We start from the raw sequence: 15,252 nt of genomic DNA, 5'->3' as shown, positions 1-15,252 counted from the left end.
TAATAATTATAACATGGAAGATATATCCTACATTAACTTGTATTTCACACTCTAACATAACTGTAGTACCTTTCCGTATTTACATTGGATAGTTGAACTTTGTAAGCGTTTTAAACAAGCCAGTTGGGTTTCAAATCTGTAGGCTCTTTCTGGAGCTCGGAATATCCATACTGTATTGATGGGTCGTTCGTGAACGATTCATTATTTTTTTAAGAATCTTTTTGGTGATTCATGATTCATCTCAGTAGAATCTTCGACTCTCGTTCACCAGAAAGAACGACGAACGAAATGAACGGTGATCCATGAATCTTTCGGCACTTTGGATCACCTGAGAACAATGAAGGCCGTCTAAACAGGAAATAAGTATTGGAATCCTGATCTCCCGAGTATCTAATTTATTATCATTATTAATGTTCCTTAGTAAGAAACACTAGCTACAATAAATATTAGGACAGTATGCTGTTATTCAGCTGTCAAGAGATGTACATGTATACACCAAAAAGGTATTTGGTGTATTATCATCTAGATTCAACAAACTATGTCAAAGCACTATTGTTGAAATTGCTCCTTTTAGATCTAGGTCAAGGCCTGAATCAAAACTTTACCCATGGTTAGAACATACAAAACCTTAAGAAGACGTAGAAAAGCAGAACGAAAATGGAAAATGACTAAACTACATGGCCATTACATCTATATGAAGGAGTCATAACCCAAAGTTCTTATTTAGAACTATGACTGTGGTTTTTTTTCAGCACCAGTCGGGGCCATGGCCTCAACTACTGCAGACTGTGAAAAGTCCTTAACCTTTTTTAATCAGAAAATTGCTAATATTAGATCTATGATAAACCATACTCTGCCCTGTACTGACGTTCCTTACCCCAGCATATGTGTATCTAAATCTTTTACTTTAATTGTTTTAGAAGACCTTTCAGATATCAAATTTAATTTAAAACCAATCCTGTTTTCTTTGTATATGCTTCCATTCAGTCGTATAATTCACCAGCATGACATTTCTTTTCATTGTTATGCAGATGATACGCAATTGTATTTGTCTGTTAAGCCAAATGATTTGAGCAAGTTGTGTGTTCTGCACAATTGCCTGGAAGAGGTTACAAACTGGATGTCCAATAATTTTCTTCAGTATAGGGTTGGGTTTCACCCTAGCAAAAACCATGCGGATGGCAGATCACCAGGAACAGGATTGGGGAGCTTTGATCATCTGCTCTACTCTCATGGAATTTCAATCTGCATAATGCTAAACCGTTTTGAAAATGAACATAGCCCAGAGTTTGTCTGACGCCTAGGAACAAACATTTTCTAAATGAATGTTCCTAGGATGACATAAGCGGTGTCAGGCTTCCATTCTGCAAACAGGCTTTCACACTGCTGTCAGGGGGCACTACTGATACGATAGTTTAGATCTGGGGGTCATCAACCTTTTCTTGTCCAGGAACCACCACCCAAACCAAGAAGCAATTCAAGGACCCCCACTATACGTTGGCCTTTACAGCTCGCTTGGTTATTGGCCTTTACAGCTCGCTTGGAGAGGGGGGTATGAAAATGGACAGTTGTGCTCAGAAGTTTGCATACCCTGGCAGATATTGTGATATTTAGGCATTGATTTTGAAAATATGACTGATCATGCAAAAAAACTGTCTTTCATTTAAGGATAGTGATCATATGAAGCCATTTATTCACATAGTTGTTTGGCACCTTTTAAAATCATAATAATAACATAAATCACCCAAATGGCCATGATCAAAAGTTTACATACCCATGAATGTTTGGCCTTGTTACAGACACACAAGGTGACACACACAGGTGAAAGTGGCAATTAAAGGTGAAATTCCCACACCTGTGGCTTATTAAATTGCAATTAGTATCTGTGTATAAATAGTCAATGAGTTTGTTAGCTCATATGTGGATGCACTGAGCAGGCTAGATACTGAGCCATGGGGAGCAGGAAAGAACGATCAAAAGACCTGCGTAACAAGGTAATGGAACTTTATAAAGATGGAAAAGGATATAAAAATATATCCAAAGTATTGACTTTGCAAATGCCAGTCAATACTGTTCAATCACTTATTAAGAAGTGGAAAATTCGGGGGTCTCTTGATACCAAGCCAAAGTCAGGTAGGCCAAGAAAGATTTCAGCCAAAACTGCCAGAAGAATTGTTCAGGATACAAAGAAAAACCCACAGGTAACCTCAGGAGAAATAGAGGCTGCTCTGGAAAAAGATGGTGTGGTTGTTTCAAGGAGCACAATATGACGATACTTGAACAAAAATTAGCTGCATGGTCGAGTGGCCAGAAAGAAGTCTTTACTGCGCCAATGCCACAAACATTCTCAGTTACAATATGCCCAACAACAACTTGACACGCCTTATAGCTTCTGGCACACTGTAATTTGGAATGACGATGGTCACAGCCATAAGCGCTATTGTTTGGAGAGGGGTCAAGTTGACCCCCCAATAGTGAACAGAATACCATCCCCACTGTGAAGCATGGTGGTGGTTCACTGATGTTTTGGGGGTGTGTGAGCTCTAAAGGCACAGTGAATCTCGTGAAAATTGATGGCAAGATGAATGCATCATGTAATCAGAAAATGCTGGCAGACAATTTGCATTCTTCTGCACGAACGCTGCGCAAGGGATGTTCTTGGTCTTTCCAGCACGACAATGACGCTAAGCACAAGGCCAAGTTGACCCTCCAGTGATTACAGCAGAAAAAGGTGACGGTTCTGGAGTGGCCATCACAGTCTCCTGACCTCAATATCATCCAGCCACTCTGGGGAGATCTCAAACATGCAGTTCATGCAAGACGACCAAAGACTTTCCATGACCTGGAGGCATTTTGCCAAATGGATGGGCAGCTATACCACCTGCAAGAACTCTGGGTCTCATAGACAACTATTACAAAAGGCTGCACGCTGTCATTGATGCTAAAGGGGCCAATACACAGTATTAAGAACTAAGGGTATGCAAACTTTTGAACCGGGGTCAGTAAATGTTTTTCTTTGTTGCCATGTTTTGTTTTATGATTGTGCCATTCTGTTATGACCTACACTTGAATGTGAATCCCATAAGAAATAAGAGACACATGTATTGCCTATTGACTCATGTTTTCTTTACAAAATGTACATATATTACCAATTCTCCTATGGGTATGCAAACCTTTGAGCACAACTGTATACTCACTGTTTAAAGCTAAGTCAGCTAAACAACTTTACATTTTTAAATGTTTTCTTAAATAACTTCAATCACTCCATACAACTATTTCAAGGAAATATGTTTAATTATAGCAATTTGTCTAATCCTAAAGTTTATATTTGCCACTAAATGGTTATAAATATAATCATGACAGATTTATGTTTTCTTCTGAAAACAAAACCCATTTCTCTCCCACCCTTCGTCTCCAAAACCGTCTCTGAACAAACAACTTGAAGTTATTGGTCCCTCACCCTGAACGTCTATGGCTCAAGAGAAACAGCAATCCTTGTTTCAGTTTTCTTTAAACAGCCATCACAAACATCACCTAATTTTAGCCACCAATAGTTGAAAATGAATAAAAGTAATGGGACCGTGTGAGGAAGGGAAACAACTACTCAGAGCAAGTGACGTTAAGGACTGAAATGCTATCAGTGCCGACCATGGCTAGCCATTTCACACCTGTAACACCCCCATGGTGTCAGTAGATTTTTTAGGTAGTGATGGTTAAAGCTGAAATTTGAAACAACAACAACAGATAACAGTTTTGGCAAAATGTTTGGAAGGTGTAATAGAATGTAATATTAACCAAATATATATTGGTACTGGCACAGTATCCGACTGATCCAGTTTCCAGTGCAAACCTAATTATTCTTGTCTTCCCCCTAAAGAAATTCAATAGAAACATAAATACATTTTAATTTAACCTGTGAAACTGCAGAGGTTTCTCTCCATCTCATGAGAAAAATATTTTTGATTTAAAGCTGCAACAACAAAAATCTTTGCCTTAAATATACTTTCTGAAGGTAAATTGCATTCAAAATTCCAAAATGTTCCTACGATTGCATCACCAAAAGCTGGGCATTTAGAATGTTCCTTTATAGAGAACAATTTGGTTTAGCCAAATCATATGTAAACAAATCCCTTTGCCATTTAATTAGGAACGTCTATCTGCTATTTTGTGTGAAACTGTGCAATCTGGAAATAAGGTGGTGTTTATGGAATTCCAGTTGGCTTGTGGAATCTGCAAAACTACAAGTACACCCTTCTCATACTAAGGAAAACACAACAGTGTCACCAACAAGAGAAAAGGTGCAACCAAATTCATCAAAGACCCACAAAACATTCTTATCCATTTCTTAGCGACATACTTTCTTGTTTGCCTCACTGGAAGCAGTATGACCCTGGACTGGCCAAGAACATGTCCATATTGTCTTGAATTGTCTATATAATGACAGCATAAAGACGTACCACATCTCCTAGACACAAACTGGACAGATGAGCTGCTTAAGAAACAGAACATTATATTCGCTAATGACACACAAACAGAACAAAAGGTTAAGGTCTATGTCACAGCAGTGGCCACTATCATCTGTTTAGTTTAGACTGTTAGTGGCCCTGTAGGAAACATACCAAAACATCCCCATGGTCTGGTATCAGTGCTGAATGAACCAAGATCTGACATGATGTTTTTGAAGAATCTGATAGCGGGAGCATCTCAAATAGGAGAATACATTCAGCAGCCAGAGAACGCATATGTCAGCACTATTCCCAACCATCCAGCAGAGGACAGAATGACAACAGCTTACCATCACATAAAAGTCTCAGCTAACCTTGGGCAGCTCATGGCTTTGTACGGAATAAACTGTCCAGTATCTGAACAAACCACAATCTAGTGAAGGGTTAACCACCATATGGTGAGAGGTTAACTACCATCTCATGAGAGATTAACTACCATCCGGTAAGAGATTATCTACCATCTGATGAGAGGTTAACTACCATCTAATGAGAGGTTAACTACCATCTAATGAGAGGTTAACTACCATCTGATGAGATGTTGACCACCATCTAATGAGAGGTTAACTACCATCTAATGAGAGGTTAACTACCATCTAATGAGAGGTTAACTACCATCTAATGAGAGATTAACTACCATCTAATGAGAGGTTAACTACCATCTGATGAGATGTTGACCACCATCTAATGAGAGGTTAACTACCATCTAATGAGAGGTTAACTACCATCTAATGAGAGGTTAACTACCATCTGATGAGATGTTGACCACCATCTGATGAGAGGTTAACTACCATCTGATGAGAGGTTAACTACCATCTAATGAGAGGTAAACTATCATATGATGAGAGGTTAACTACCATCTGATGAGAGGTTAACTACCATCTGATGAGAGGTTAACTACCATCTGATGAGAGATTAACTACCATCTGATGAGAGGTTAACTACCATCTAATGAGAGGTTAACTACCATCTGATGAGAGGTTAACTACCACATCATGAGAGGTTAACTTCCATATGATGAGAGGTTAACTACCACATCATGAGAGGTTAACTACCATATGATGAGAGGTTAACTACCACATCATGAGAAAAATAACCCAAGCAAAGAAAAAAATGCAGATTTCCTTGGACTGATTCACAATATGACCGAAAGGACAAGATCCCGGATACAGGCGGCCAAAATGAGCTTTCTCCGTAGGGTGGCTGGGCGATCCCTTAGAGATAGGGTGAGAAGCTCGGTCACCTGGGAGGAGCTCAGAGTAGAGGCACTGCTCCTCCACATTGAGAGGGTTCAGCTGAGGTGGCTTGGGCATCTGTTTCGGATGCCTCCGGAACGCCTTCCTGGGAAGGTGTTGTGGTCCTGTCCCACCGGGAGGAGACCCCGGGGAAGACCTAGAACACGCTGGAGGGACTATGTCTCCCGGCTGGCCTGGGAACGCCTCGGTGTCCCCCCGGAAGAGCTGGAGGAAGTGTCTGGGGAGAGGGAAGACTGGGCATCCCTGCTTAGACTGCTGCCCCCGCGACCCGGCCCCGGATAAGCGGAAGATGATGGATGGATGATTCACAATAGATAGTAGTTGCCAATGGAATGAACATGCCTCATGTAAGTTGGATAGAAGTTACTTTCGTACTAGTTATCCCAGTGTTTATGATGAAGGGCAGACATCTATCTCATCTCAGTATTGGCTTCAATGTGATTGAGAAATCCTAAAGATCAGTGGACAGTACACAGATCAGTTAATCAACAGTGAGGATGATTTTTCTTAGTATAGAGCAAATCACTGTCCAAGCTTTTCCAGACCTAGTTAATGCTGAATTTAAATGAGAGTATGTGCTGAAAACAGAAAATCAACTCAACAAAATGCCCAAAAAAAACCTTGTCAATGTTGTGTGCAGGAACAACAGTTATGGGACACCTCTGATCTTTAAGTCTGATATAAACCTTCAGGTCTGTGAGATTCTCGTAAAGCTGAGAAAAGATGCCTCTTCATTCTACCTCCTCATTAAAACAACAAGAAAATACCCTGTACATAATAAGATAGCACTAATTGCATAAAAAGTATGTCTCTTGACAGTCCCCAAGTTATACTTTGATCATATTTTTTAATCATTATAATTGTCTTTTTGTTTTTTACAGGTTTTTTCAAATACCAATTAAACTTTTGCCAATTACAATTTTGTTTTGATACTCCTTTTGTTATTTTTGGTTCAGTTGTAAGTCATGAAGGGAAACATTAAAAGGAGGTTTTCTCCCTACTCTCATTACCTTTGTCTCATTCTTTTACATCACAAAAACCTAGCATTTTAACAGAGGTGTGTAGACTTTTTATTTCCACTGTATTTCGTTCTCCTTGTGTGTTTACATAAAAAAAAAAAAAAACAGGCAGTTCTGTTTGTTTCTCGCTCTGTTATATGCAAGCATGTTTGAAAAGAAAAACACCTGAAATCATCTCCATATTGTGTTGGATGATAATGGTAATTTGACCATTAAAATAACTTCCAACTTCACATCCATTGATTTGGTGACTAAAGATAGATGAACCTTTAGGGGGGTTCTCTAGTTCATGGCATTAATATCTTAATTACCTACTGTAGGTGAGATAACTACAGATTACAATCATATGAAATACATTTTCCTCAGCCATCAGCAATTTCTATTCTGGAAAAAATCTAAACTGCTAGGGTTGGTTTATGTGGTGGGATTAATCAAGATGTTTTGAGTGGAGTGTGGAGGGAAATACTTTCTAGATCGTTTTGAGGAAAATAGTTATTGATGGTGTTTTCATCTACTATCTTTGTGCTGCATTTTGCAGCAAACCTACCCAAAAATTAAGACAGCAGAAAAGACATACTACAGAAGTGGATAATTTGTCTATTTCTCTCACATTGTAGAATGTCAAAAAAGAAAACAATCCCCATTTTAACCATTAGATGTCACTATATCTCATGTATTTCGTTCCTGGAGAACATGGTCTGTAGTTTGATTTGGTGTGACACTGTCTGTCACCAAAACTGTCATCCTTATTTTGATGTTGCTCTGACCTTTTTTCAAGGTTTTCAGTAATGCAATCCTTGGATAGTATGTAACACTCTCTCCAACGCAATTTAAACATAGTGCCTGTCAATGTAATATTACAATCATCCCAAGAGCCCTCAGTAGCCGATTTTTCTGTATCTATTACATTTTCAGGTACTCAAGTGATTAAAACAATAAATTGTTACATCCAATTGGTTAAACACAAAAGTTATCTAAGGGTCATCTAACCACTTACCAAACAACAAAAAAGTGTATTTATTTAAAAACACATTTATTTGTACAACACAAAATACATTTTAGTACACTTGAGAAAATATACTACATACTTTGTACCAGGTTTATACAAAAGATTATTTCTATATGCAGTCCATGGGTAACATAAATTTAGTAGCATAGTAGGTAGTAGCAGACATTTGAATAATTTGCATAAATTAACCCACTAACTCTTGAAGATTCAGGGTTGAGCCACTAAACTGATATTCTTTTAAATGTTTATAGTAGTAAATATTAAATATTCTATAGTTTGTAGTACAACATAAAAATAAGCACAAATCAGTAGACATCTATGGTTAATGTTTTAAGTTAATGTTTTGAATAATCTTTTTATACAAAATGAATCGGAGTGACTGACATACTCCCCATTTAAACTTTCCCACTGGTGCGTCTATCAGTTTGAATATAGTTGTAAACTCCTTATACTCACTTCAGACACTCGCAGTACTGTCCTTCCCACCCTAAACCACACGGGAACAGCTAGTACCGTACCGTTCTCATTCAGTAAGGGAAGACCAGGAGGACACAAGTCGTACTATTGTTTAGAGCCAGGAGTCTAAACAGTGCCCCTTTTCTATCGCAACCTAATGTGCTAACAAAAGCTGATAAACTATAACTATCCAAATGTGGATATATCTGCATAATTAGAATTAATTAACCCACTAACAGTCCTGTATTCAAGCATTCAAGCTGGAGGCATCCGAACCCATTTTGTTCACTTGGCAAGGCTATCCCAAATTTAAATACATAAATAAAATGCCTATTATCTATCTACATTTGCATTATATGTTCATAATAGCGTTAACTAATCCTCTAACAAAAACTCTTGAACTGTTTGCTAGAGACACCAAACAAACTTTATTTGTTTGGTGCCTGAAATGTGTTTAGGCTATCACATTTACTTTAAATTCTTGAAAAAAGACAGAATGAATTTGCACACATTTACACTTACTTAACATGAATTAACTCATGATCAGTAACTGCTGAACTGGTTAGGTTACCCAAACTTCAAAATCTTTAAAACGTTCTCAACTACAACAAGCTATCAAACACACTAAATGTACTTCTGTAAATTATTTTGTAATTTTGTTTAAAAATATTTTGGGGATACTAAAATCCAGAAAATCCACATTAAAATATTCAATGATTCATGATATATTCTGCTTAAAACACATTGCATATAATAATAAGAAATCCCAGCTTTGGTAGCTACAGTGCCTTCAGAATGTACAAACATACCTTCACTTTCTCCACCTTTTGTTGTGTTATCACCTTCATAATTGATTACATACTTTGTCGCCATCAATCATCAATATGCCCTCCATAATGACAAAGCAGAATTCTTTTTTTTCAGAAATTGGTGCCAGTTTATTGAAACTTAAATCTGAAGTAATATATGTAAGTATTCAGACCATTTGCCATGACACTCAAAGTTGAGCTGAGATGCATCCTGTGTCCTTCGATCCTTTGTTCAACCCTGAGATGTCTCTGCAAAGTGACTGGAGTCCACCTGTTAGAAATTCATTGAATTAGACTTGATTTAGCAAGGCTCAATTACGTCTATGTAAGGTCCCACACTCCACAGAACAAGTCAGAGCAAAAACCAAGCCATGAAGTCCAAGGAACCAAACGTAGACCTCAGAGTAACAATATCATTTCTATGAAGCGAGGAGGTAGGAGCATCATATTATGGGGGAGACTTCTCAGTGGCTGGGACTGAGAGACTTGGTGCATATACAGAGAGCTCCTTGAAGAAAATCTGATCAGGAGCGGGTCGAGGATTAATCTGTTAGCACGACAACTACCTGAAGCACACTGCCAAGACAATGCTTATTAAGTGGCTTTGTTACAAGTCTGTGAATGACCCAGCCAAAAGCCTGGAATTGAAACCCACTGAGCATCGGTGTGGAGCACTACAAAACTTGTAGAGACTCACCCAAGAAGACTTGAAGGTGTGATCACTGTCAAAGGCGCTTCTACAAATAACTGAATAAAGGGTCTGAATACTTATGTACATTTATTTGAGTTGTCTCTAGAGTTTTATCTCATTTTTTAAAATGTCAATGCACAATGAGCATACCAAACTAAACAACAGGAAATCATAGTAAAGATGCTGAATCTTTGAATTCCCCAAAACCCAGTATATTATAATACCAATTTAATATAATTTGTTTTTGTTTGTAGCTTAAATCATTTAGACTCTAGACCTGACAAAATAGAAATTCTATGCAGGCAATCTTGAGTTTAGCATTTTATTGCATGAACATCTAATAAAATAAAAGGTAAAATAAAAGTCAACATATATACAGATATGTTTCTGCACACAAATCTAGATACTGGAAATAATTACCAGGCACATTGCTCTTAGACATATGAGCTTTAAAAAACAACGAAACAACAAATAAAAATCATCACAAAAAATATGTGGCTCCAGAAACATGTTCTTTAACCATTTTTTTGGGTGTAAAAGCATTGACACTAGCCACACATTTTGGGACCACTATTTCCATTCATTGCTCCATCTTTTGCTCTACTGTCCGATGTTCAAAAACAATCTACAAAATAGCCTACATTAAGAGACTTGGCTAATTGACTGATTGATTTAGCCTACCTTTTAGCAATCATCAGAGATATAGTATCATTTTGAAATTTTAAATGTGTCAGTCATACATTATTGTCTTATTGCGCAATGAACAGAATAGGTTGCAATAGCAGCCTACATGATCAGCTATCAGTGTGTGGACCAAAGACTTGGAATATACTGTAGGTCCTACTGTAGCCTGCTTTTGGGCATACTGCCTTATTTCTTAATGAATCAGTCTATGGAACAAAAAAAAGCCCTGGAGTTTATATGCTGAAACCCCAAAACTTGTAATGTAAGCACCAGCCAGCTGTGTGCACTTGTAAAGTTGTTATAATCCTCCTCCATCTTATAAACAGGAAAATACATAATATAAAGCATCATGCACGCATCCACAAATAATACAGTTTACCTTCACATTCTGCCAAGTTGTCCTTTTATGGCAGTGGGTGACTGCTTTCTCACTCATCTGTTGATAACAGTTAAAATACTGTATTTAACATGTTCTCAAGTTTTATAAAAGAAAGATATGCTCTATTATAAAACATTGAAATACATGAAATGATAAGTGTTGCAATAAAATTAAATTAACTGCATATTGACAGAACTCAAAGTCTGCAATATAGGCGATCCTTCTCTTTTTAAAGTCTTAATTTGAGCTGCAAGGGGGGTCTGACACAATATAAGTTAGAAGAAAATTGTTTAAGTTATTTTTCTTTTATACACTTTGTTTTCATTTCAAGTAACCCACAGCAACTCCCAGAAAGAACTCGGCCGTGTTTGCTTGTTCTCTCTGTGTGAGCAACTTTCAGCGTCAAGGGTGGACGTGATATTTCAAACATCAGATCACTGCGTTTATGTATTGGGTGCCCGGAAATTTTTCCAAATAAACACAGCTTGATTCAACTTGGGTGGGCAGACTTATCAACAGACTAATTCTATAAACAAATGAGGGAATAACCAAGCACACCATTGGCTGGTAGGTCCTACGCAGGGGAGACGTGGGGAGAGAGCTCCGGCTTTCAGCAATGAAATTTTAATTAATGTGGGTGGGCTGAGAACACAACGAGTGTTTATGATAGACAATTTATTTTCCAGTGCAAAGTCAACATAAAACAGCAAACGTACAACAATTATTTAACATTTTTAGACTCATGAGTCAGGGACGCAGTGGAAGTCCGTCATTCCAGGAGCAGCGTTCTGTTCGGGCTGAAGTTCATTGGGAAGCAAACAGCGCTCCAGCATCATGAATCTGTACCATAGCCGAGTGCCGCAGCTCGGAGTGCCACCCTCGGCGCTTAATCTCTCAAATTCCTCCCTGATTTACTTATATGGAGGCGACGGCGGTACCATTCTTCCGGCCTTGGGTTTCGTCCCGACTCGACAGGAACCTCCGCAAAAACCTCCTTACAGCTACATAGCACTTATCGCTATGGCCATCAAGAGTGCGCCGGACAAGCGCGCAACGCTGAGCGGCATATACCAGTTCATTATGGACCGCTTCCCCTTTTACCATGACAACAAGCAGGGCTGGCAGAATTCAATCCGTCACAACCTCTCTTTGAACGACTGTTTCATCAAGGTACCGAGAGAAAAGGGTCGGCCCGGGAAAGGCAGCTACTGGACTTTGGACACCAAGTGCCTGGACATGTTTGAGAACGGTAACTATAGACGGAGAAAGAGAAAATTAAAGGGTCAAGAGACAGCAGAGTCGAAAAATAATCCCAAGAGAACCAGGGGTCCAGTTCCATCTAAACTTTCAGATGATGGTCGCTTGAGCAGGATGTCCGCAGGAGAGATGGCTCTGGTGTGCACTGATATGGAACAACAGCACAGACATTATGAGCATCGTAGTTCCAATTTAAAGCAAGTTCACGGTGAATTCAACAATCTTGGAATGCAACAATGTGGGTCTATACAGTGCCCAAATTTAAATATGCACAATCAAATCCAAATTGAATCCACGCAGGACATACAAGGCACTCAGTCCACTGACCCGCGCTTCGGTGCAAAGTGCAAACCCAGTCAAGAGCACAGGGTCTCGTTGGACGTAGCACATCCTGCAGGAGCATCTTCCATCCATGACATTGTACATGACAGCGGCAGACTAGCCTTTGATGGGAGAGAGAACGGTTCTCCTATCATGTCCGGTTACGCGGAAAACTTGAACTCATCTATCATGTGCAGGAAAAAAGACATAATACCCACGGTCCCAAGCAGATCAGCCGACAAATCAAAATGTTTTAGCATAGATAGTATCTTATCAAAAAAGGGAAATCAAATGCACAAAAGCAGCGTTTGCGTGACAGACGCAGGTTTGGACCCCGTTGGTCACCCCTTCAATTCATCTGTGATCTTGGGTGCGCGCACGCACCAGTTGTACCAGATGGGATTCCCTATATGCTCTTACTTATCGCTCATGTGCCCTGAGAAAGTTCTGCATTTCAAATAGGCAGAGGTATGTGATCGAGGAAAAAAAATCCACCAATCCACAAAAATATTTCACGCAGGAACGTCGATGTAGGTTATGGGAAGAGGGACTATGATATTAATATTGGACTTCTACGACCATCTTAAGAGCCTAACAACTGTAACGACGAGCAATTATGATGATCATCAGGTTTATTGTTATTAGGGCACCTATTCCCAAGAGCAGGCCATTGCACTTGACAGTCCCTTTCAGTTGACTTTTCATCCGGAGAGAACTACAGCACTCAAGAGAATACGGATGTTGTTTTAGTACATGTAAATGTTTATGAAAACTATGGTTTTATATGTAGGAGCTCAGAGGATGTCATCGGGGCCTTCAGTTTCACTGTTGTCTTTTGTATTCCGTGGGCTCCTCAGATTTTGAATGTCAGTGTTAAAATGTGTATATATATATATATATATATATATGTCCGGGAAGCTGAAAAAGTATTTTGTAAAATCAAGATTTTTTTCTCCCATCCTGAATATCAAATAAAAACAGAATGAATGAAAATAATACATTGCATATCAGCTTGATTTCATTTTGTTAAATATAGACCAATGAAAGTTCAAAAGAATATACAAAGTAACACATTTAGTCTTAATATGTATATATATATATATATATATATCAGTTAAAAAGTAAAGATATATACTGACGCGTAGTTACGTAATTTTGATATATATATGCATGCATCCTTCAATATGGCATTGCAACTAGTCTGCAGCAAATTTACACCTTGGAGTAACAGCTTAAATTATGAAGGAAAACTGAAACATGTCCAATGACCCTAGACTCCTTAATGCATCAGGATTAGAGCTTAGGGCACCAGTAAACATACATTTGTTTATCAATTCAACAAAATCCCCATTGCAAAATGTGCCGTTAACACAAATACTGCATCAATCAGAGCAGTGCCATCTGTTTCCTTGAGGCCACGATGTGATTTACACTGAATTAAAGTTGTTATGGTATTAAACTGCAAAGTTGTATATAGTATACAGTTGCATACATAAGCAGTGGGTTAGTCAGGTTTGCTATGACACCTGCATGAAATCTGAGCATTATTGACATATAATCATGAAAAGTTGGATAAAAAAAAAATCCACTTCTAAATATAGCGTGAATGTACTCCTCTAAAACCCCCACTGCAGACCTTGAGAGTATAAATCAGGAATGTCTGTGGAAATAAATAAACTTCCCCACATTTGAGGAGAGGAACTCACAATCACAAGCATTTCCTGTGTATAGGATTCTTTTGGTCAGATGTGTAAATAAAACATCATGCTGAAAACTTCTGAGGAGAAAAGATGTTGTATTCCCTAGATTGCTCAGCTCAAACAATCATCTGCACATTCAGTCATCAACTGTGGACCGATTCTGAAGGACCTTTCTAAGACACTGTGGCTCTGCTGAATGGAGGATCCTAAACAAACAAGACCTAAGCATCTAAAACAACATACAATGTTGTTCAAACAATTAAAATAATGTATTGTGATTTATCGCATAATCTTCATAGTTAATCGCGATTAACCATAATTGTAGAATGTGTTCAACACTTGCCCCTTAGTACACACTTTTTTAAAGCAGTGCATATGGTAAAGACATACTTTGTTTTATAGCATACTAGGGACAGTGCTTGACTTGGAGTTGTCACAGCCCTTAATTTAGTTTAATATACATACAATGTCAGTCCATAACTTACCACAATAACTGGCTGCATCTAAATGGAGCACATGAAAATCTAAATAGAAGGTTGCTGGTCTATGATCCCAAACTTCTACCATCACATACTGTAAACATTAGTTGGTATATTTCCTGAAAGTTGATATAGCCACAACTAAATAACAGTCTCTCTATTAAATGATTGCCAAATTCAACCAAATTAATAATGTAGGCTACTTCAATAGACAATGGCATAGGGTGTCATGGTGGCTAGATATGTTATCTACAAACGTTAATCAAACATGAATACAAAAAATATAAAATTTAATAAATAATGACAACTTACCATGCTACAAACACATCAGGTGGGTTCACGCAACACAGGTGGTTTGGGGAGCATTCTCGTTTGATGGGTTTTTGGAGTTAGACTGGGGTGCGGGACGCAAGGATATTAACATTTCCTTACATCCATTGTACTAACGGATGTGTAGCCCACTAACAACTTTTTAGGCTGTGGTCGTCAATCTAGTGCCAAGTACACAAGATTCACGACATGAATGCCTAGGCTACTATCCAACGATATATTGAAAACAAATGCCGGTCAAGCACTCAGGTCAAGTCAACCCCCAATAAAGTAACGGGTGAACAACAAGTGCACGCGATCCTGAAATCTCCCGTAAAAGTCATCCTCTAAGTATGGATGGGTCTGAGGCTCAAAATAAAA

At 38.4% G+C, this 15,252-nt stretch overlaps 1 protein-coding gene and 1 long non-coding RNA gene across 2 annotated transcripts; one reads left to right on the top strand and one right to left on the bottom strand.

Annotated features, from left to right (window-relative positions):
• Positions 1 to 9,184: 9,184 nt before the first annotated feature.
• On the bottom strand, positions 9,185 to 15,157 carry LOC109616936. Its single transcript, XR_002198228.2, has 3 exons — positions 14,875 to 15,157; positions 10,806 to 10,862; positions 9,185 to 9,322 (listed from the first exon to the last, which is right to left on the bottom strand). It is a non-coding gene; the product is annotated as an uncharacterized LOC109616936 (long non-coding RNA).
• On the top strand, positions 11,392 to 13,294 carry foxl1 (forkhead box L1). The gene has a single exon (XM_010884130.3). It carries the CDS (start codon positions 11,640 to 11,642, stop codon positions 12,843 to 12,845), a length of 1,206 nt encoding a protein of 401 aa, XP_010882432.2. The 5' UTR covers positions 11,392 to 11,639; the 3' UTR covers positions 12,846 to 13,294.
• Positions 15,158 to 15,252: the final 95 nt, after the last annotated feature.

Source organism: Esox lucius, chromosome 19 (genome assembly GCF_011004845.1).
Source record: "Esox lucius isolate fEsoLuc1 chromosome 19, fEsoLuc1.pri, whole genome shotgun sequence".
Taxonomy (NCBI): Eukaryota; Metazoa; Chordata; class Actinopteri; order Esociformes; family Esocidae; genus Esox; species Esox lucius.
This window is presented reverse-complemented; position numbering and strand designations above follow the sequence as displayed.

What these genes read in the sequence shown, in the direction of transcription:
- foxl1 (XM_010884130.3), top strand. Translation starts at nt 11,640, where the DNA reads ATGAATCTGTACCATAGCCGAGTGCCGCAGCTCGGAGTGCCACCCTCG.